Source organism: Canis lupus, chromosome 16 (genome assembly GCF_003254725.2).
Source record: "Canis lupus dingo isolate Sandy chromosome 16, ASM325472v2, whole genome shotgun sequence".
NCBI classification, from domain to species: Eukaryota; Metazoa; Chordata; class Mammalia; order Carnivora; family Canidae; genus Canis; species Canis lupus.
The window spans coordinates 16,523,593-16,539,171 of record NC_064258.1 but is presented as its reverse complement, the minus strand read 5'-3'; the positions used below and the strand labels follow the sequence as shown (position 1 = coordinate 16,539,171).

General features: G+C 47.3%; 1 protein-coding gene across 12 annotated transcripts in view; it reads left to right on the top strand.

Moving 5' to 3' along the window:
- Positions 1-15,579, top strand: part of PRKAG2 (protein kinase AMP-activated non-catalytic subunit gamma 2) — a 264,514-nt gene that overhangs the window by 220,831 nt on the left and 28,104 nt on the right. For 6 of the 12 annotated variants that reach the window (XM_025452404.3, XM_035699690.2, XM_049094702.1 and 3 more), the window contains one exon: positions 3,287-3,393. The exons of 1 other annotated variant lie outside the window; for it this stretch is intronic. In XM_025452404.3, coding sequence (XP_025308189.1) covers positions 3,287-3,393 — 107 coding nt within the window. The remainder of the gene's footprint in view (positions 1-3,286; positions 3,394-15,579) is intronic. 5 more of the 12 variants (XM_025452415.3, XM_049094701.1, XM_049094703.1 and 2 more) reach the window with 1 other exon arrangement.

Genomic DNA, 15,579 nt, shown 5'->3' with positions numbered 1-15,579 from the left:
TGCCGTCCTGGATAAAAACTAAGGAATTCTGAATGACAAATGGACTTGTGTTAATAACTTGTTACTGTTTTCCTGGTTCGTGAGCTGTAGCAGAAGTACCATGCTAATGTAAGATGGTGGTGATAGACATTACTCAAGACTGATGTGTGTTCAGGCAAGGACCGAGAGAGGTCCCCTCACCCCAGCATCGCTGATTGAGGAAACTCTCCCAGAGGGGACCCCAGAGGGCCCAGCTCTCCACAGACTCCTGGATGAGATGGAGGCCGTGTGTCTGAGCAAGGAAGTCCTGGGGGTACCTACAGGAAGTCACAGCCAGGGCAGAAGGCTGTCAGAACTTGGAGTGTGCTCCCCAGCCATGCACAGATCTGTCAGCCACTGCAAGGGGACACCCTTGGGCTTCCTGACCCATCTTCACATAGTATTGGGTTGTAACTCAAAGTCTAAAATAAATATTATAAATCCACACTGATACATTTAGATAATTCTAGGCAGAAGAATTTCAAATTATTTATGTAGGTGCTCTGCCCTCAACGAGGGTGAGCATAATTCCTGACCCTTTAAGTATGGACTACACATGGTGACGTTTTTGCAAAAACTGCCACATGGAAGGAGGAGAAAGTCTCTCCACAGCAGAGAAACCTGACAGACACTGCCTGAGCCAGGTGACCCAGGTGGTAAGTCATGCTGACAGCACATTCTCTCGATATGGTGGGTTGAGATGGCACTTTACCTTGTGGCCTCCCTCCCAAAACACATGACCCCATGACTGAGATCATGAGAGAAGCATCATACAAATCCAAACTGACCAGCTTTGGGAGAACCCACAGTGAAACCAGATGCAATAAAGAGTTACTGAGTTAATTAATGTAGCAGAGAGTGAAATCTTGGTCCTTCAGAGAAGTGATCAGCCCAGAAGGAGAAGAAGTAAAGCTACACAAATGGCCGTGAATGAGCTATAAAATGACAGCTGATGAGAAATACGGGTGGAGTCAGTAGTCTTCAGAGGAGGAAGTCATGAGATGTCCTTGCCTTTCTGACCCAGGGCTGGTTGTCTGCCCGTGTCCAGGGTGTCCACCTCATGTCTGCCTGTGTCTGCCCGTGTCCAGGGCTTCTGCCACGTGGCATATATCCAGGTGCCCTCATTCTCTGCCAGTGTGTGTGCTTGGAGGGCAGAGACCGTGCCTGTTTTGTTCACGTTTCCGTGTCACCCCCAGGGACAGTGCCTGATAGAGCTAGCACTCCACAGGCCTCTGGCAGACGCATATGCGTGCATAAATGAAGCTGCCCAGTCTCTTGAAAGTGTTGGGGTTCTGGATATAGATTTAAATCCCACCTTAGTTCCTGAGCATATGACTTTAGGCCAGCTCCTCGGCTTCTCCTCACCTCAGTTTGCTCATATAAAGTGAAGAAGTTAAGGCATTCTCCTCCACGTTGTTATGTAAATTAAAGGAGGTATAAGGTATGAAATGCTTGGCCCAAAGTGAGCACTCATATTCACTTTTTTTGTGGATAATATGGCATTTGAGGTTGGGTTGAAATTGGACAAGAAAGCAAGGATGTTTAAGTTACAACAGAACGAACAAATACAAGAAAGCGAGATTAAATACAGTAGGAACTTCGCAGGGAGCTGTTTGCCTAGATGTGGGAACAGGAGGCGGAGAGATGAAGTTCATGGATGCCAGACCAACCCTGACTATTCCACGAGCAGGAGGGGAGATACTTGAGGAGGGAACGGGCGAGGAGGTGATTGGAACAGTAGGATTATGAATTCCAGAACCTGGAAGAATGGCCAGGATTGAAAATAAAGACATAGTTTGTCATGAAATTGGCAAGCCAGGTGGCACATACAGAGAGTTGACTGTAGCAGGACCTACAAAGAATAACGAGCCCCTTGCCATAGTTGGGAAAGTTGGTGAGTGTCATGCTATTTAATACTTACTTTGGTGATTACTAAATACAACAAAGTAATTTTTTTCCCCAGATATTTCCCAGGTAATCTCCATCTTCCCAAAGTGTACAGATCAGTGTGGGCGAAGGGAAGCTGTCGAAGTCCCTTGGAGGTAGTATACTCTGTGCTCCACCTTGAAGCCACTTAGGAGTTAGGCCACTGCAGGCGGGGGTGGTGGGCGAGAATGTAGCTCTGGAATTAAGAGGCAACCAGGCTTAGATTCTGGTTCCACAGCTTCTCAGTCTCGTCCTTGAGCTACAGTCTACCACGGGAGGATTTCATGGGACCATGAAGAGATGGACCAAGTGTTGAAGATGGAGGAGACAGTAGTTGAAGGCCCCTTGGAAGAAGAGAACATAGCATTCAGCAGGGGACCAAGTGAAGACTTTGGAGCTGGAGGCCACTGGGGTGCGGGCACTGGATAGGTGAGGTTAGGGCATTGGAGTGGCCACACCTTCAGGCTGGGTGTGGCTCCCCAAGCCACACCAGGAGCCTTTTTCGAAAGCCGTTCAACTGTTTCCAGCAGAGGCATTACATGATCAGATTTGCATCTGGCAAAAGCATTCTGGATGCAGTGTGGACAGCTTGGAAGCAGAAAGACCAGTTAGGAAGTTGGGGCAATCATTGGACCCAGGCCAGTGGCCCTGGAGGTAGAGAAGTGGGTGGATTAAAGAGAGATTTGTGTTAAACCCTGCAGCACCTCATGATAAACCTGTGAGGGCCAAGGAGATGATGTGACGAGGACGAAGCCTAGATTAAGCATAGATTTCTATACCATCAGATGGATGGTGGTGCCACACAGTTCACTTATCAGTATGCTGGACCACCCTAGATCATTGCCAACTGCCCACTAACATTTACAGAGATTTAAATAACCCGTGTATTCACATGGTTACCGTTTTCAGTGCTTTGTCTCCTTGTGTGGATCCATTTTTCCATTGAGCATTTATGTAAATTACATATTTTATTTATAAATTATGTGTTTGTTTTTAGTAATGCTGCATTCTGTGACCTGGCTCACCTCATTTCTTTTAGATCTGGGAGCTTTTTTGTCAATTCTTTGGTCTTTTCTATGTAAGAAAATCATATGGTCTGCCAGTAAAGACAGTTTTGCCACCTCCTTTTCCATCTGTACACCTGTGTGTCTCCTTACTGTCCGGGCGAGGGCCTCCAGAGCCATGTGGAATAGAATCAGTCCGCGTGAGCACTCTTGCCTTCTCGCTCTCGCGAAGCCCGTCCCAGCATCCACTAAGTCTGCCGGCTTCTCGTACGCCCTCTCCAGCTGATAGCAAGTCCTTGGTTGTTGCTGATATATGCCTTTTTCTCTTTCCTTTTTAGCAGAAGACTCAGAGAGTGGTGTTTACATGCGCTTCATGAGGTCACACAAGTGTTATGACATCGTTCCCACGAGTTCAAAGCTTGTGGTCTTTGATACTACTTTACAAGTAAGTGTGCACGGTTTTCACGACCTGCTGGCATGCTGTACCTGCTGGCATGCTGTACGGGTGACACCAGCAGATGCTTGCTGAGCACTTTGCATATGTCAGGTGTCACACTGAGCTTTTGTCTGCATTTTGTCTCCACCCGTGGGAGGAATGTGCTGTCACTCTCCTCTTTCTCCAGAGAAGGAAACTCGTTCTGGAGTCAAAGGACTTAAATCACAAAGTTAAGCCCACAAATTCTAGAATTTAGTAACTTAACCCACAGAGCTGGTGAGTAATGGGATCTGTCTTGGACGTTAGAGCCTGAGCTGTATGTCTCCCTCAGTATATCCTGATCTTTTAGTTATTTAGTAGAATATATAATAAATTAATTTGAGATCGTATTGTTTAAAAAGAAAAAAATGACTAAGGTAGATGATGACCTGAGAAAGAACTGTATTGATCTCTTTTAGCAGAAAAATTTGAACCTGATCACTTTGGCATTAAACTTGTGCTTATTGCAGCTCATTCTCTACCAATCATATATAGAAAGTCCTGAATGATATATTAACCATAACAGTCACGTTACATCCGATGTAATAAACATGTATATACACACAGGTATCTAGTGTCTCTGTACATAAATCTGTACAAAGGAGTAGCTTCACTTTTGCTCCCAAAAGCAGCCGCTGAGCCAGGAGTTCTTGGACAGTGGGTGCTTTTTTAGGGTGTGCCCCTGGGAGACCCCCTGCAGGGCCAGGGAGGACTCAGAAAGGCCCTGCCGGGGTAGAACTCAGGTGAAGGCCCACAGACTATGGCCTCAGCTGGCTTCTTGGCAGAACTGGGGTGGGGGCAGGTGCCGTTCTGAGCTCACCCCAGCCTCTCAGTTCATCCTGGGAGATACATGCCCAGACTCAGCTGGCTCTGCCCCATGCTCCGGGGCCTGTCCTCACCTGTCCCCCAGCCTGGTCTGCTGTCCCTCCTGCAGCTGCTCCTGTGGCCACTCAGGACATCTGGGCTCCCCAAGCCACTTTGCCTGCACTTGGTGTGTGCTACACAGGACTCTCGGGAACGTGAAAACAGCTTTGTTCTTGTTTAATTTTATTTTCCAGCTGTGGTGGGGTTTTTTGTTTTGTTTTTTTGTCATCATACAGAAATACAGCTGATTTCTGTAAATTGACCTTACACCCTATGACTTAGCTAAATTTACTTCAGACCAGGTAACCTTCAAGGTTTCTTCTAAACCCCTCAGATTCTCTGATTCTTTGACACAACAAGAAAGCATCCACTACAGTAATACATAGGGAACTTGACAGATAGTAACTTCAAGAAATACGGTCTTCACAACTGTAACCATAGATTTCAGCAGTAAAATAGCTAGAAATTCTCAATTCCCAAAGTAAAGAACTACTAGATCAACCCATCTCACCTTCACTCCCATTCCCCCAAAGGGTTATCACTTTCTTAAGAACCAGATCTCCTGACGCTAGGTTTCCCACCAATAGAAAAGTGATGGCTGGCAAGACCCATGTCTGCTTTCACTCCTACTCAGCTTTTCCCTTGCCATGGAATTGACTTCCTTCCGAATTTAAAATTTACCCGAAGTGCATGATACATGAAAAATGTGATGTTTTGTGGGTTGTCGGAGGTCGCTGATCCAGTAATATCACTGCCTTAATTAAGCTGTGCTTGCATCATCCCCTGGAAGTCCTGAATCCTGTGAGATTGTTGGCTTTGAAGGAACTAAACTTTGTTACCAGGGAAATAGGGGGCAAGGGTTATTGTGGGTAGAGCAAAGTTAAACATGCATTTGAAAGGTGTATTTTCTAGACATAGACTGCAGTAGTCATTGATGCATCTCGAGAGTGAAGAAAGCAAGCAGAGAACACAGCATGGGGCTCCAGAGAACCAGAAACAGCCTACGTATCTCGAGATTGGTGAAATAAATCCCAGTTATAGGCATGTCATGGAATACGACTTCTTGCAGCCACTAAGAAGAACAGAAGAAATATTTGTCAAGAGTATGTTTTTAAATAAAAAAGCAAGTTGCAGAATCATACAAGTATTGTGACCATGTTATCCTGAGGGTACAAAGTGTCAGAGCCCTGACTTCTAGACACACAGAAACCAAGAGGACTAGAAGAGACGTAGGAGAAGAGGCGAATGAAAGACGTAGGAGAAGAGGCGAATGAAAGATGAGGGGAAAGAACAGCCTTGGACGTAGCTTCAGCCTCCAGCTTCTGTCTTTGAGAGGCGGGCTCAGCCTCCTGTGTTTGGGTTCGGCAAAATTCCCCTTTCTTTTTTTTTTTTTTTTTAAGATTTTATTTATTCATAAGAGACGCAGAGACAGAGACAGAGACACGGGCAGAGGGAGAAGCAGGCATGCAGGGAGCCCAATGCAGGGGGCCCGATGTGGGACTCGATCCCGGGTCTTCAGGATCACGCCCTGGGCTGAAGGCAGCGTTAAACCGCTGAGCCACCCGGGCTGCCCAAAATTCCCATTTCCTACTCAGATTAACCAGGCACCAGCCTCCATCTGTGTTCTGGCTGTCCCCCTGTCCTGACAGCGGAAACCAATTGTACCACCTGCAGTTCTGCCCACCTGGGGTCCTGTAGCTGCCTGTTTTCAGTGGGTACCACAGCTATGTCCCCACCTGGGGCCAGCCTGCCCTGAGCAGCATCTGTGAAGCCAGCCAGTTCTTTCCCCAGCAGCAGCCATCTGAAGGAGCACCCCTATAGGCATGGGAGGAACAAGAGGGGGCTCACAGGCCCCTGTGCAAGCCCAGTCCCTGAGCCACCTTTTCCACTAGCTGAGCCCTGGCTGCCACGCACACCCGGCAGTTTGCCCGACAGGCAGGTGACACCCGGGCACAGTGAGCACTCAGGCTGCAGAGTCACTCAGCATTTTGCAGTTGGTTCCAGCTCTACCAGGGCCCTATAGCCAGCCAGCAGTTGTTTCTCAGAAGGAAGGTATCTGCAAAAGAAGGTGTGGGTTTTTGCTGCTGTTGTTCTTAACCCTGGACATGTGCCATGGGCCTTCATAGAGGATCCCTGGTGTTGGTGTTGACTTTGAGGTGATAGGCCCATGTGGACAAGGAGCCTTCCCTCGCTCTGGTCACTCTGCTTATATGGACCATTCAGTGAATGTGTCAGAGTAGCCACTTTGTGGTACATGTTGCTTCCGAAAGACCTACCTAGTGATGGCTGGCTGGCAGGGTGTGTGCAGAGCAACAACTTGAATGCGCTGTTGCTAATGCTCCCAGCCTCCCTGACCCTGGAAACTCCCCCTCTGATTTTCTTATATCTCACTGAGGCATCATCTGAAGTATCACTACTTCATGCCCATTAGATCCAGTCAGCACAGTGTCCTCAACGTAGCGCGCCCATGTGGCATGTGGAATGTCAAAATGAGCATCTCTGCAGATGCTCGAAAGCCGAGAGCAGGAAGGCAGCGTAGCCTCCAGGACATGGTGAGTGTCCTGTGCCAGGTCCAAACAGACTGCTTCTGTGGATCTTCGTAAGTTGCCATGGAGAGAAAGTATGTATCCAGATAGTAGTGGCATGGCCCCCAAGATGCCACATCTGGGACAGTCACCGCAGTTGGTCACCATGCGATCGAGCTTACAGTAATGCACGGTTGGTCCAGAGATTCGGTCACAGGCCAGACAGGAAAGGTCGAGCCGAGAGACAGCAGCCTCCTAAGGGAGTAGAGAGGGAGGGCGTGTCCCAGCCCTTCCAGAAAAGCCTGATAGTTGAGAGAAAGCTAGGATTTTGGTGCTTTCAGATTCTAAACAGTGACACTTCAGGAGTGAGGAGAGGCTCAAAAATAAACAAAACTTCCCAAGATTGAGGGGGTAGCATTAAGAATTACGCAGGCCTTCCCTCACAATGGCAAGATGACTTTTTTAGCAATACTCTACGAACTATTTTTACTAGAATGTTTATTCTAGAGTAGTTGTAGATTTCTAGAAAAGTTGTGAAGTGAGTGTGGATCTCCCAGGCACCCCACGCCCGGGTTCCCCCATTCCCGCCATCTGTCATCAGTGTGGCAAACACTGGTCACAATTCCCAAACCAATATTGACACATAATTATCACCTAAAGCCTATAGTTCATTGAGATTTCCTGACTTTTTACCTGATTTTTCTACCCGAGGATCCCACCTAGGTTATTCTGTGACATTCGGTCATCACGTCTCCTTAGGCTCTTCTTGCCTGTGGCAGTTTTTCAAACTTTCCTTATTTCTGTGGCCTTAACGGTTCTGAGGAGCATTGAACAGGTACTCTGTAGGATACCCCGCTGTTGGGATTTACCTGATGTTTTTCTCACCATCAGACTGGGATTATGGGTTTTAGAAGGAAGACCACAGAGATAAGGTGCCATTTCATCCTGTCACATCAAGGGTGTGTACTATTCGAGCGTCTCATCACTGTTGACCTTAACGTGGGTCACCTGGCTGAGGTGTCTTCGTCAGGTTTCTCCACTTCCGTGCTGCTCTCATAGAAGGAAGTCACTGGGTGCGGGGCTGTGCTCCACCTCCTTGAGGGCACAGTGGCTACCTAAGTTAGTTGCCTCTGCAAAGACATTGTGCCTTCTCTCCAGTTTATTTATTCAATCATTTATGTCAGTATACATTTGTGAATGTATGTATTCCATTCAGTTATGACCCATCACTAGTTTGTTGCTCAGACTATTTCAATCAATGTAATTTTTTTTTAAAAAAATGAAAGAGTAAATGAAGGTTGCTTATTTTAAAAGCAAGAAGAGGGGTGGGGTGCCTGGGTGACTCTGTCAGTTAAGCGACCTACTCTTGATTTTGTCTCAGGTCATGATCTCAGAGTCATGAGGTCAAGTCCCACTCTGGGCTCTGTGGTGCGTGAAGTCTGCCAAGATTCTCCCTCTCCCTGGGCCCCTCCCCACCTCTTCAAAAAGTAACTAAATAAAAATAAATAAAAGCAAGAAAGAATGAGGAGACCAGGCCTGTTGCTCAGGCTTCATGCTGCAGGTGCCGCTGATGGAAAGTAAAACTCTTTGGCTCTTTTTGTGCTTTTTTTCCCTATCAAGGAAAGTGATCTTGAAAATGGAAAAAGTACAGTAAATGGTGATTAGAGGAAATTGAAGCCTGAGATGGGTGTAGAGATTACAGGAGGGTGCCTGTCTGCACTAAACCAGTTTGCTTTCTGACCCAGATGAATCACATTCTGGTGTAATAAAAGGACATAGAAAGCAGATTGCCAAGCTGTTAGTGATATCAGAGGAATTGTGAAAAGTGTTCTGTGCCCCAGGCTAGAGATGAAAGAAAAGATTGGGGTGGGGAGCCTGTGGGTGGGGAATGTGGTGCCAGTCCCAGGTAAGACGTGTGAATGAATTATTAGTAGAAGTAACAGAAGTAGTCATCTCTAGTCACCTCCAGTCATCTCCAGGAACCTGTCCTGAATCGACAAGAAAGGTCACAGAGGTCAAGCCCGATTTCCTTTTTGGACAGTTCCATAGGTGAGGGAAAAGCAGGACAGGCACATCTGGGTGTCAGCTAGACAGCTGACAGAGCCCAGCATGGTGTCCTGATGGATGAGATGCAGAACTGCCGGCTGTCAGCTCAGGGAGTGAATTAATGGCTCATCATGGACCTCAGAAGAATGTTGATTAGATCTCCCTGCCTGGAGCAGGGTTTCCAATTGCCTTGGATGCCTCTTGTGCACCATTTTAAAATCCTTTTGTGACTCTGGCTACCCCTCGCCTCACACGGGTCCTGTGGGGGGCGGTGCCTCAGCCCTGCTGGCCAGCACCCCTCCAGCCTCCTTAGCCAACGGAGGATAGAAGCCAGCAGGTACACACCTCCACCTTGCATCCACAGGGTGGACTGTCTGCAGAAGATCCCCAGGGGAATCGAGTCGTCTCATCATACCTGTGGCCTGTCAGCCACCCACCAGCCTGCTGGCTCACCTGCTGGCCTGTTTCCCGCCTGTCCCCCACACCTGCTCCTGGGGTCACGTTCCCAACATTCCCAGATAAAGGACGTGGGAGCCAGGCTCTGCTTTCTGGGGAACCCAAGGCAAGCAACATAGGATTAACTCTGCTCATCAGCATTTGGGACAGTGACTTCAATACTGACTGCTGATGGCATCACCTCATTCACAGGTGGGATGACTGAGGATAAAATCCAGAAAGATTCCTCAACAAGCTAAATTATTCTCAGGACCAATGAATAAGTAGCTGGGATGCAGAACGAAGGACATGACAGCATATCAGTGTTCCAGAAAAGAATAAAGCGGGGGTGGGGCGGCGGGCAAAGCACTGTGAGGACGAACAGGCTGCAACCCTGCTCTCAGCAAGCCCACGCTGACCTGGGAGGGCACCTGCTGACCCCACAGGCAGCGTGCAGCACGCTGGGGACCCGTGCGTGGGTTTTCAAAGGAGATCTGGGTGACTTCAAGGGTCAGGGTAGTACAAGAAAGCTTACAGTAAAGCACGGCAGCCTCTGTCACCATTCCTCACACTCCTGCCACATGGCCCAGAAACAGCCAGTTCGGCTATGGAATCTGGACTGGAAGACTGGACTGCCATATGACCTCGGGGTGTGGACCCCAGGCACGTTTTCCTTCCGGGTTGGCAACCAGCTATTCCTGCTCCTTGTGTCGCCTCCTTTGTGCCCTCCTCTCTGGTGTTGCCAGGCTCTGGTGGCCGTGAAGTCTTTCCTGGCCTGCTGTCGTTATTTTGACAGTTGTCAGTTTTAGTCACTGCCAAGCCTAGCGGAGACTAGTTATGTTTATGTTTCCCTTTGTGCGCAATTCAGTATTACTCCTGGAGTTTAGAACTCTTTTTTTATTTTGACCATCTATGCCTTTCCACGCCTTCCAAACTTCTTGATGGAATTTTCTGGGAGGTCAGACCTGTCGGACACGTTTTCGGGTCCATTTGGAGCCACTCCTTTGGGTCCGTGGTCTTTCTGCTCCCCAGCCTGCTCATCGCTGTCTCCCGAGGCCGGGGATACTACATCCCACTTCTTCATTGCAGCCCCTGTCTTTTGAACACATACTTTCTGCTTCCTTGATTTGTTCCCTCTTTTGCGGGGGAACAGATTTTCCTGTAGACTTTCCCTTGGGCTACCGTGACACACCAGCACAGCCTGGGGGGTGTAAGCAGCAGGGATTTACTTCACACAAGTGGGGAGGCTGTGAGCCCTGCATGGAGCGGTGGTCGGTTGGGGTCCCCAGGGAGGACTCCCTTCCTGGCTTGCAGATGGCTGTCTTCTCACTGTCCTCACAGCCCAGAGCTCTGCCACTAATCCCATCGTGGGGTCCCCACCGTCATGACCTCACCTAAACTGAATCGCTTCCAGAAGGCCCCACCTCCAGATGCCATCACTATTGGGAGTGAGGGCTCCAGCATATGAATGAAGCCCTCATATGTCCCAGGGACAGATGCATGGCAGGTAATTGTGTGCAATTTTAAGTGTCTCAATGTCTCATACTCACTGTGTAGAGTGCTGTGTATAGAATTCCATAACGAAATAATTTTTAGGGCAGCCCAGGTGGTTCAGCAGTTTAGCACTGCCTTCAGCCCAGGGCCTGATCCTGGAGACCCCAGATTGAGTCCCACGTCGGGCTCCCTGCTTGGAGCCTGCTTCTCCCTCTGCCTGTGTCCCTGCCTGCCTCTCTCTCTCTCTCTCCTCTCTCTCTGTGTCTCTCATGAATAAATAAAATCTTTTAAAAAATAATAATTTTTATTTAGAATTTTGAAGGCATCATTCCATTGCTTCTAGATGCAGGTATTAAAGAGAAATCAGTTGTGATTTTTAAAAATTATTCTCCAGCTTTTTTTTTTAAGATTTTATTTATTCATGAAAGACAGAGAGAGGCAGAGACACAGGCAGAGGGAGAAGCAAGCTCCATGTAGGGACCCGACGTGGGGTCCAGGATCACACCCTGGGCTGAAGGCAGCGCTAAACCACTGAGCCACCTGGGCTGCCCTATTCTCCAGCTTTATAAGAGTTTTCCCTCTTATAAAATTTATAAAATTTGGAGATTTTCTCTTAAACCTGGTAATCCAGAATCTCATACTAATGTGCCTCATTGTGCCCTTTGTACTCCTCCTGCTGGTCACACCATATGCCTTTGGAACCCAGTGCCCATGCCTGTTGGGTCTGTTCCTTGAGTCCCATCTCCAGTAATCATCCTCATACTGTTTCCTCTCTCTGGGACTTCCAGGAGTGGGTCTTGGGCTCCCTGAATTGACCCTTTAATATTTGTATCCTGTCTCTCTTTTTGCTTTTTTTTTTTTTTTTTTTTTTTTTTGGTAGGAGCTTGTTTGTTTGTTTTTAAAGATTTTATTTATTCATGAGACAGGGTGGGTGGGGGAGAGAAAGGCAGAGACACAGGCACGTGTGACTCTATCCCAGGTCTCCAGGATCAGGCCCTGGGCTGAAGGCGGCGCTAAACCGCTGAGCCACTGGGCTGCCCTCTCTGCCTTTTGGCTCTGCTTTGGGGAAGTTTTGTTTTGTTTTCTTATCCCTACGGGTTATAGAACTATAGCCAGAGCTTGTGCAGCCTCCGCGTTTAGGGTCCTGTCAGGGGTCTGCTGAGTCTTGGCTTCCTGTTGGTAATCACGGGTGCGCACCAAGACCGCATGTGGACGCACCAGGGGGCTTCTTGGTGGGCCTCACTGATCTTTCTCATCGGTGGCGCCCAGGCATCTGTATCCGTCACGCTGCAGTTACAGAGCAGTTTCTCCAGAAAATGGTCCTTTGGTGGTGGTAGCCGGTGGCTGTGGCTCTTTCCTGATCTGAAACAAGTCTCTTGTTTTTTACTGGCCCTGGGACTTCAGGGTCCAGGGAGTGGTCTGGGCCCCCTGCCACCACCCCACCCCTATGAGGCTTTGTCACTCATTAACCTCCCTGCATCTGCTTTCTCTCCCGCCGCCCTCCCCCGTTCATCCCAGTTCCAGCTTCCATGCCCTGTAGCTTGGGGCTGACTTTTCAAGGGGAAGAGTTGTCAGAAATGTTTTTACTATGCCATTTTTAAGCCGAAGGAGACACAAGGGAAACTGCCGAGGTAACAGGCCGAATGAGATGTGGTGAGAGGAGGGAAGGCAGGGTCCACTCTGACCTCAGTGACACGGGGAGGTTTGCTTATGGAGTTAGAAGGTAAAGGTCAGCTGAGTTTTAACAGGTAGAATTGAAGGTAAGTTCACTTGAAGGAGAAGGAATTTCATGACATCGAAGCACAAAAAAAAAAAAAAAAAAATCAACCAGTTTACCATGTCAGAGTGGAGGTCTTGGACCCCTCACCTTGGAAGCTGGACACCCTCACGCAGCTCCCAGGGACAAGAGAGATGCCTCGGGTAGTGTGAAATCCACTGGACAAGCTCTGGTATAAAAATCCAATAAGAAGCCAAATTGGGACAGTTTTATAGAGCTTTAGCTGTCCGTCAGCATTAATTTTAAAAGCCCCACTTAATTACTGAAAATCGGGGTAAAACCATATAGAGAGCAGTGAAGCCTCAGAGAGGAACCTGATTCCCATTTTCTCGGAACACAAATGTTCTACTTGGTGTTAGGCGTTAGAATCTCTTAGAGCTTACTGTTGTAAAAAATCATTTCTACATCAAAATTGTATTTGCCATCTTTTACTTTCCTAATTATCACATTTAGTTGTTTGGAAATTCTATGAAAAAGTAAATTTTAAAACTGATAACACTTTGAGCAAATTGCATACCAGTTGAAGTATTCACAGGTACTCGGCCCCCACGGGGAGAGCTCTGTCCTGCACATTGGAACCCGATTGTGCCAGCCTTCTTTTTATCCTGTTTATTGGTTAATTGGTAACACCCTGTGCCTTCTGTAATTGTGAAGAATTTTCTGAGGAGAGTCTTAAATTGCACTTCAGCTCCACGCATGTGGTGTGAGAAAGCCAGGTGTCGGAAGGCTTGGTGATGCTGAGGGCAGCCGGCTCTGCGCAGGGCACCCTGGGTGGGTGTCGCCCACCTCGAAGTGTTGTCTTGGGTCTTTGGAGCACAGCACCGGGACTCCCTCCACCACGTATGGACCGGTCAACGGTGTCCGGGGGTGAAATGAAAACCGTGAGTCTTTCTCCATCGGCTTCTGGTCGGATCGCTCTAGGGTGCAAAAGTAGAGCATTTGTTCTTTCCGTTCTTGGTGTTGGCACTGTGCTGAATATCCTCACGTTCAAGCCCAGTTGGTCTGCGTCGTCACTTGTGAGGAAAACATTATCTGTTAGTCCTGTTTTGTAACTTAAATCGCGGAGGCTCAGAGAGGGTCAAGGCCCTGAGCCCACGGAAGCGTCTAGTTGGTCTGGCCCTCACCCATTGAAAAGAAGCGGGAGGTTTTTTACTTTCAAGTGTTTTCCTTCCTGTTCGTCGGTTTTACCTTCTCTTGCAGAGGTGATGGAGCTTTTCACGTTAAATGAGATTGGCCTTCACGTTAAATTCTTAACATTCTCCTTGCCTTAACATTCTCGTTTGAAGATGATTCAAAAAAATCCCAAAATGACTGTGGAGCTTGAGTCACAGGCCGCTCTTCTCTGGGGAATTGTAGCTTCTCGAATCTTGCTCCTGTGGTGCACACTGGGCTCTCAAACAGCGATCTGTATGTGTTATCCAGCTTCTCTAGTTACTTCATCTTGGGCAGACTTGCAACCTTCTGGGATGGGTTTTTGGCAGCTGTGGTCACTTAGGGTGCCATGGAGGATCTGTGTCTCTGCCTCTCTCATGAATAAATAAAATCATAAGTTAATTAAAATAAAATCTGTTTATCTGTGACTTCTCCCCCATATTCTTTTTATGATATCTTCTAGGATTACAATCAAGGCTTCCCGGAGTGTCATTCAGGTCGAAATAGCAGACCTTCCAAATGGGCCCACCATCCCTGGGTGCCACTTAGTTACATAAGCAACATAAGAAGCTCTGGGTTCCTGTAATTCTCTCATTTCTTTGTTCTTAAGTTAGCAGGGGTTTGGAATACAGGGGGAGAGAGAAGAACCCTTTTCTTTCTTGTTAAAAAGAAAACTATACCACACTGAAATTTTGTCAAAGAAACACTGTCACTGTCCCAGCTCCTTAATATAGTTTAATTTTTCTTCTCTTTGACCTTTTTCATTTAAAGACATTTTATGTAATTATAATGTATAGTTTTATAGTCTGTGTTTCTTACTGCCATAAACCCTCTTTCTTTTACTTTAATATGGTTTTACAATTGGATACTTTTTTCCCATTGGTAATCCAGTATTTAATATATTTTTTGTTGGGGGCATATATTTTTCCAATTTCAATCTTAGAGATAATGCCACATTGAACATCTTTGATTCCTACTCCTAAAATTTAGGATGACTACATGATTTGTGATTCTTGATACAAGCTGTGGCTCAGAAAATATCCTAATGATGTCCAATGCCACCAGTGGCTTTACCTGCATTAGATGCTGTAACTGAACAATATTGGCCTATTTAATAGCTCTAAATGATACTTTGACCTTGCTTTAGTCTTCATTTCTTCAGTATTAATAAAGGTCAACATTCTTCCTGTGTCTGTTTGCTCTGGGTATTTAAAGAGTTATCTTGAGCACTGAGCTGCTGGTTTTTAACAACCACACCCCACACACCACATACACCTGGCGCCCAGAGCGGGGGTTTGTCGCGGTGGCTCACAGAGACCCCACACCTGCACATAGCCTGAACAGAGCCCGACCCACGACAGGCACACGCTGCATGTTTGTCTCCACATGATACAAAAGTGCACGTATGTTACATCTCTCAACCTCTTCCTCAGCCTCCAGGACGTGAGAAAGGACACTTGTTTGTTTTGTTATTGAACATAGGAGAGACAGATTATCATTTCAGCTCATCTTGGTGTAACTTAAGCGTTTTCACATGAACTAATAACCACACATAGGAGAAATTAAACTGAAGTGTAATTCTTTTATATGGTTTTAATTATATCCAGTCTATGTCTACAAAATCTAGAGATAAAAATCTTTGAAGTTAATTGTGTTGTTTCAGTTTCAAAAAATTTCCAGTCCTGGGATCCCTGGGTGGCGCAGCGGTTTGGCGCCTGCCTTTGGCCCAGGGCGCGATCCTGGAGATCCGGGATCGAATCCCACATCGGGCTCCTGGTGCATGGAGCCTGCTTCTCCCTCTGCCTGTGTCTCTGCCTCTCTCTCTCTCTCTCTCTCTCTGTGACTATCATAAATAAATAAAAA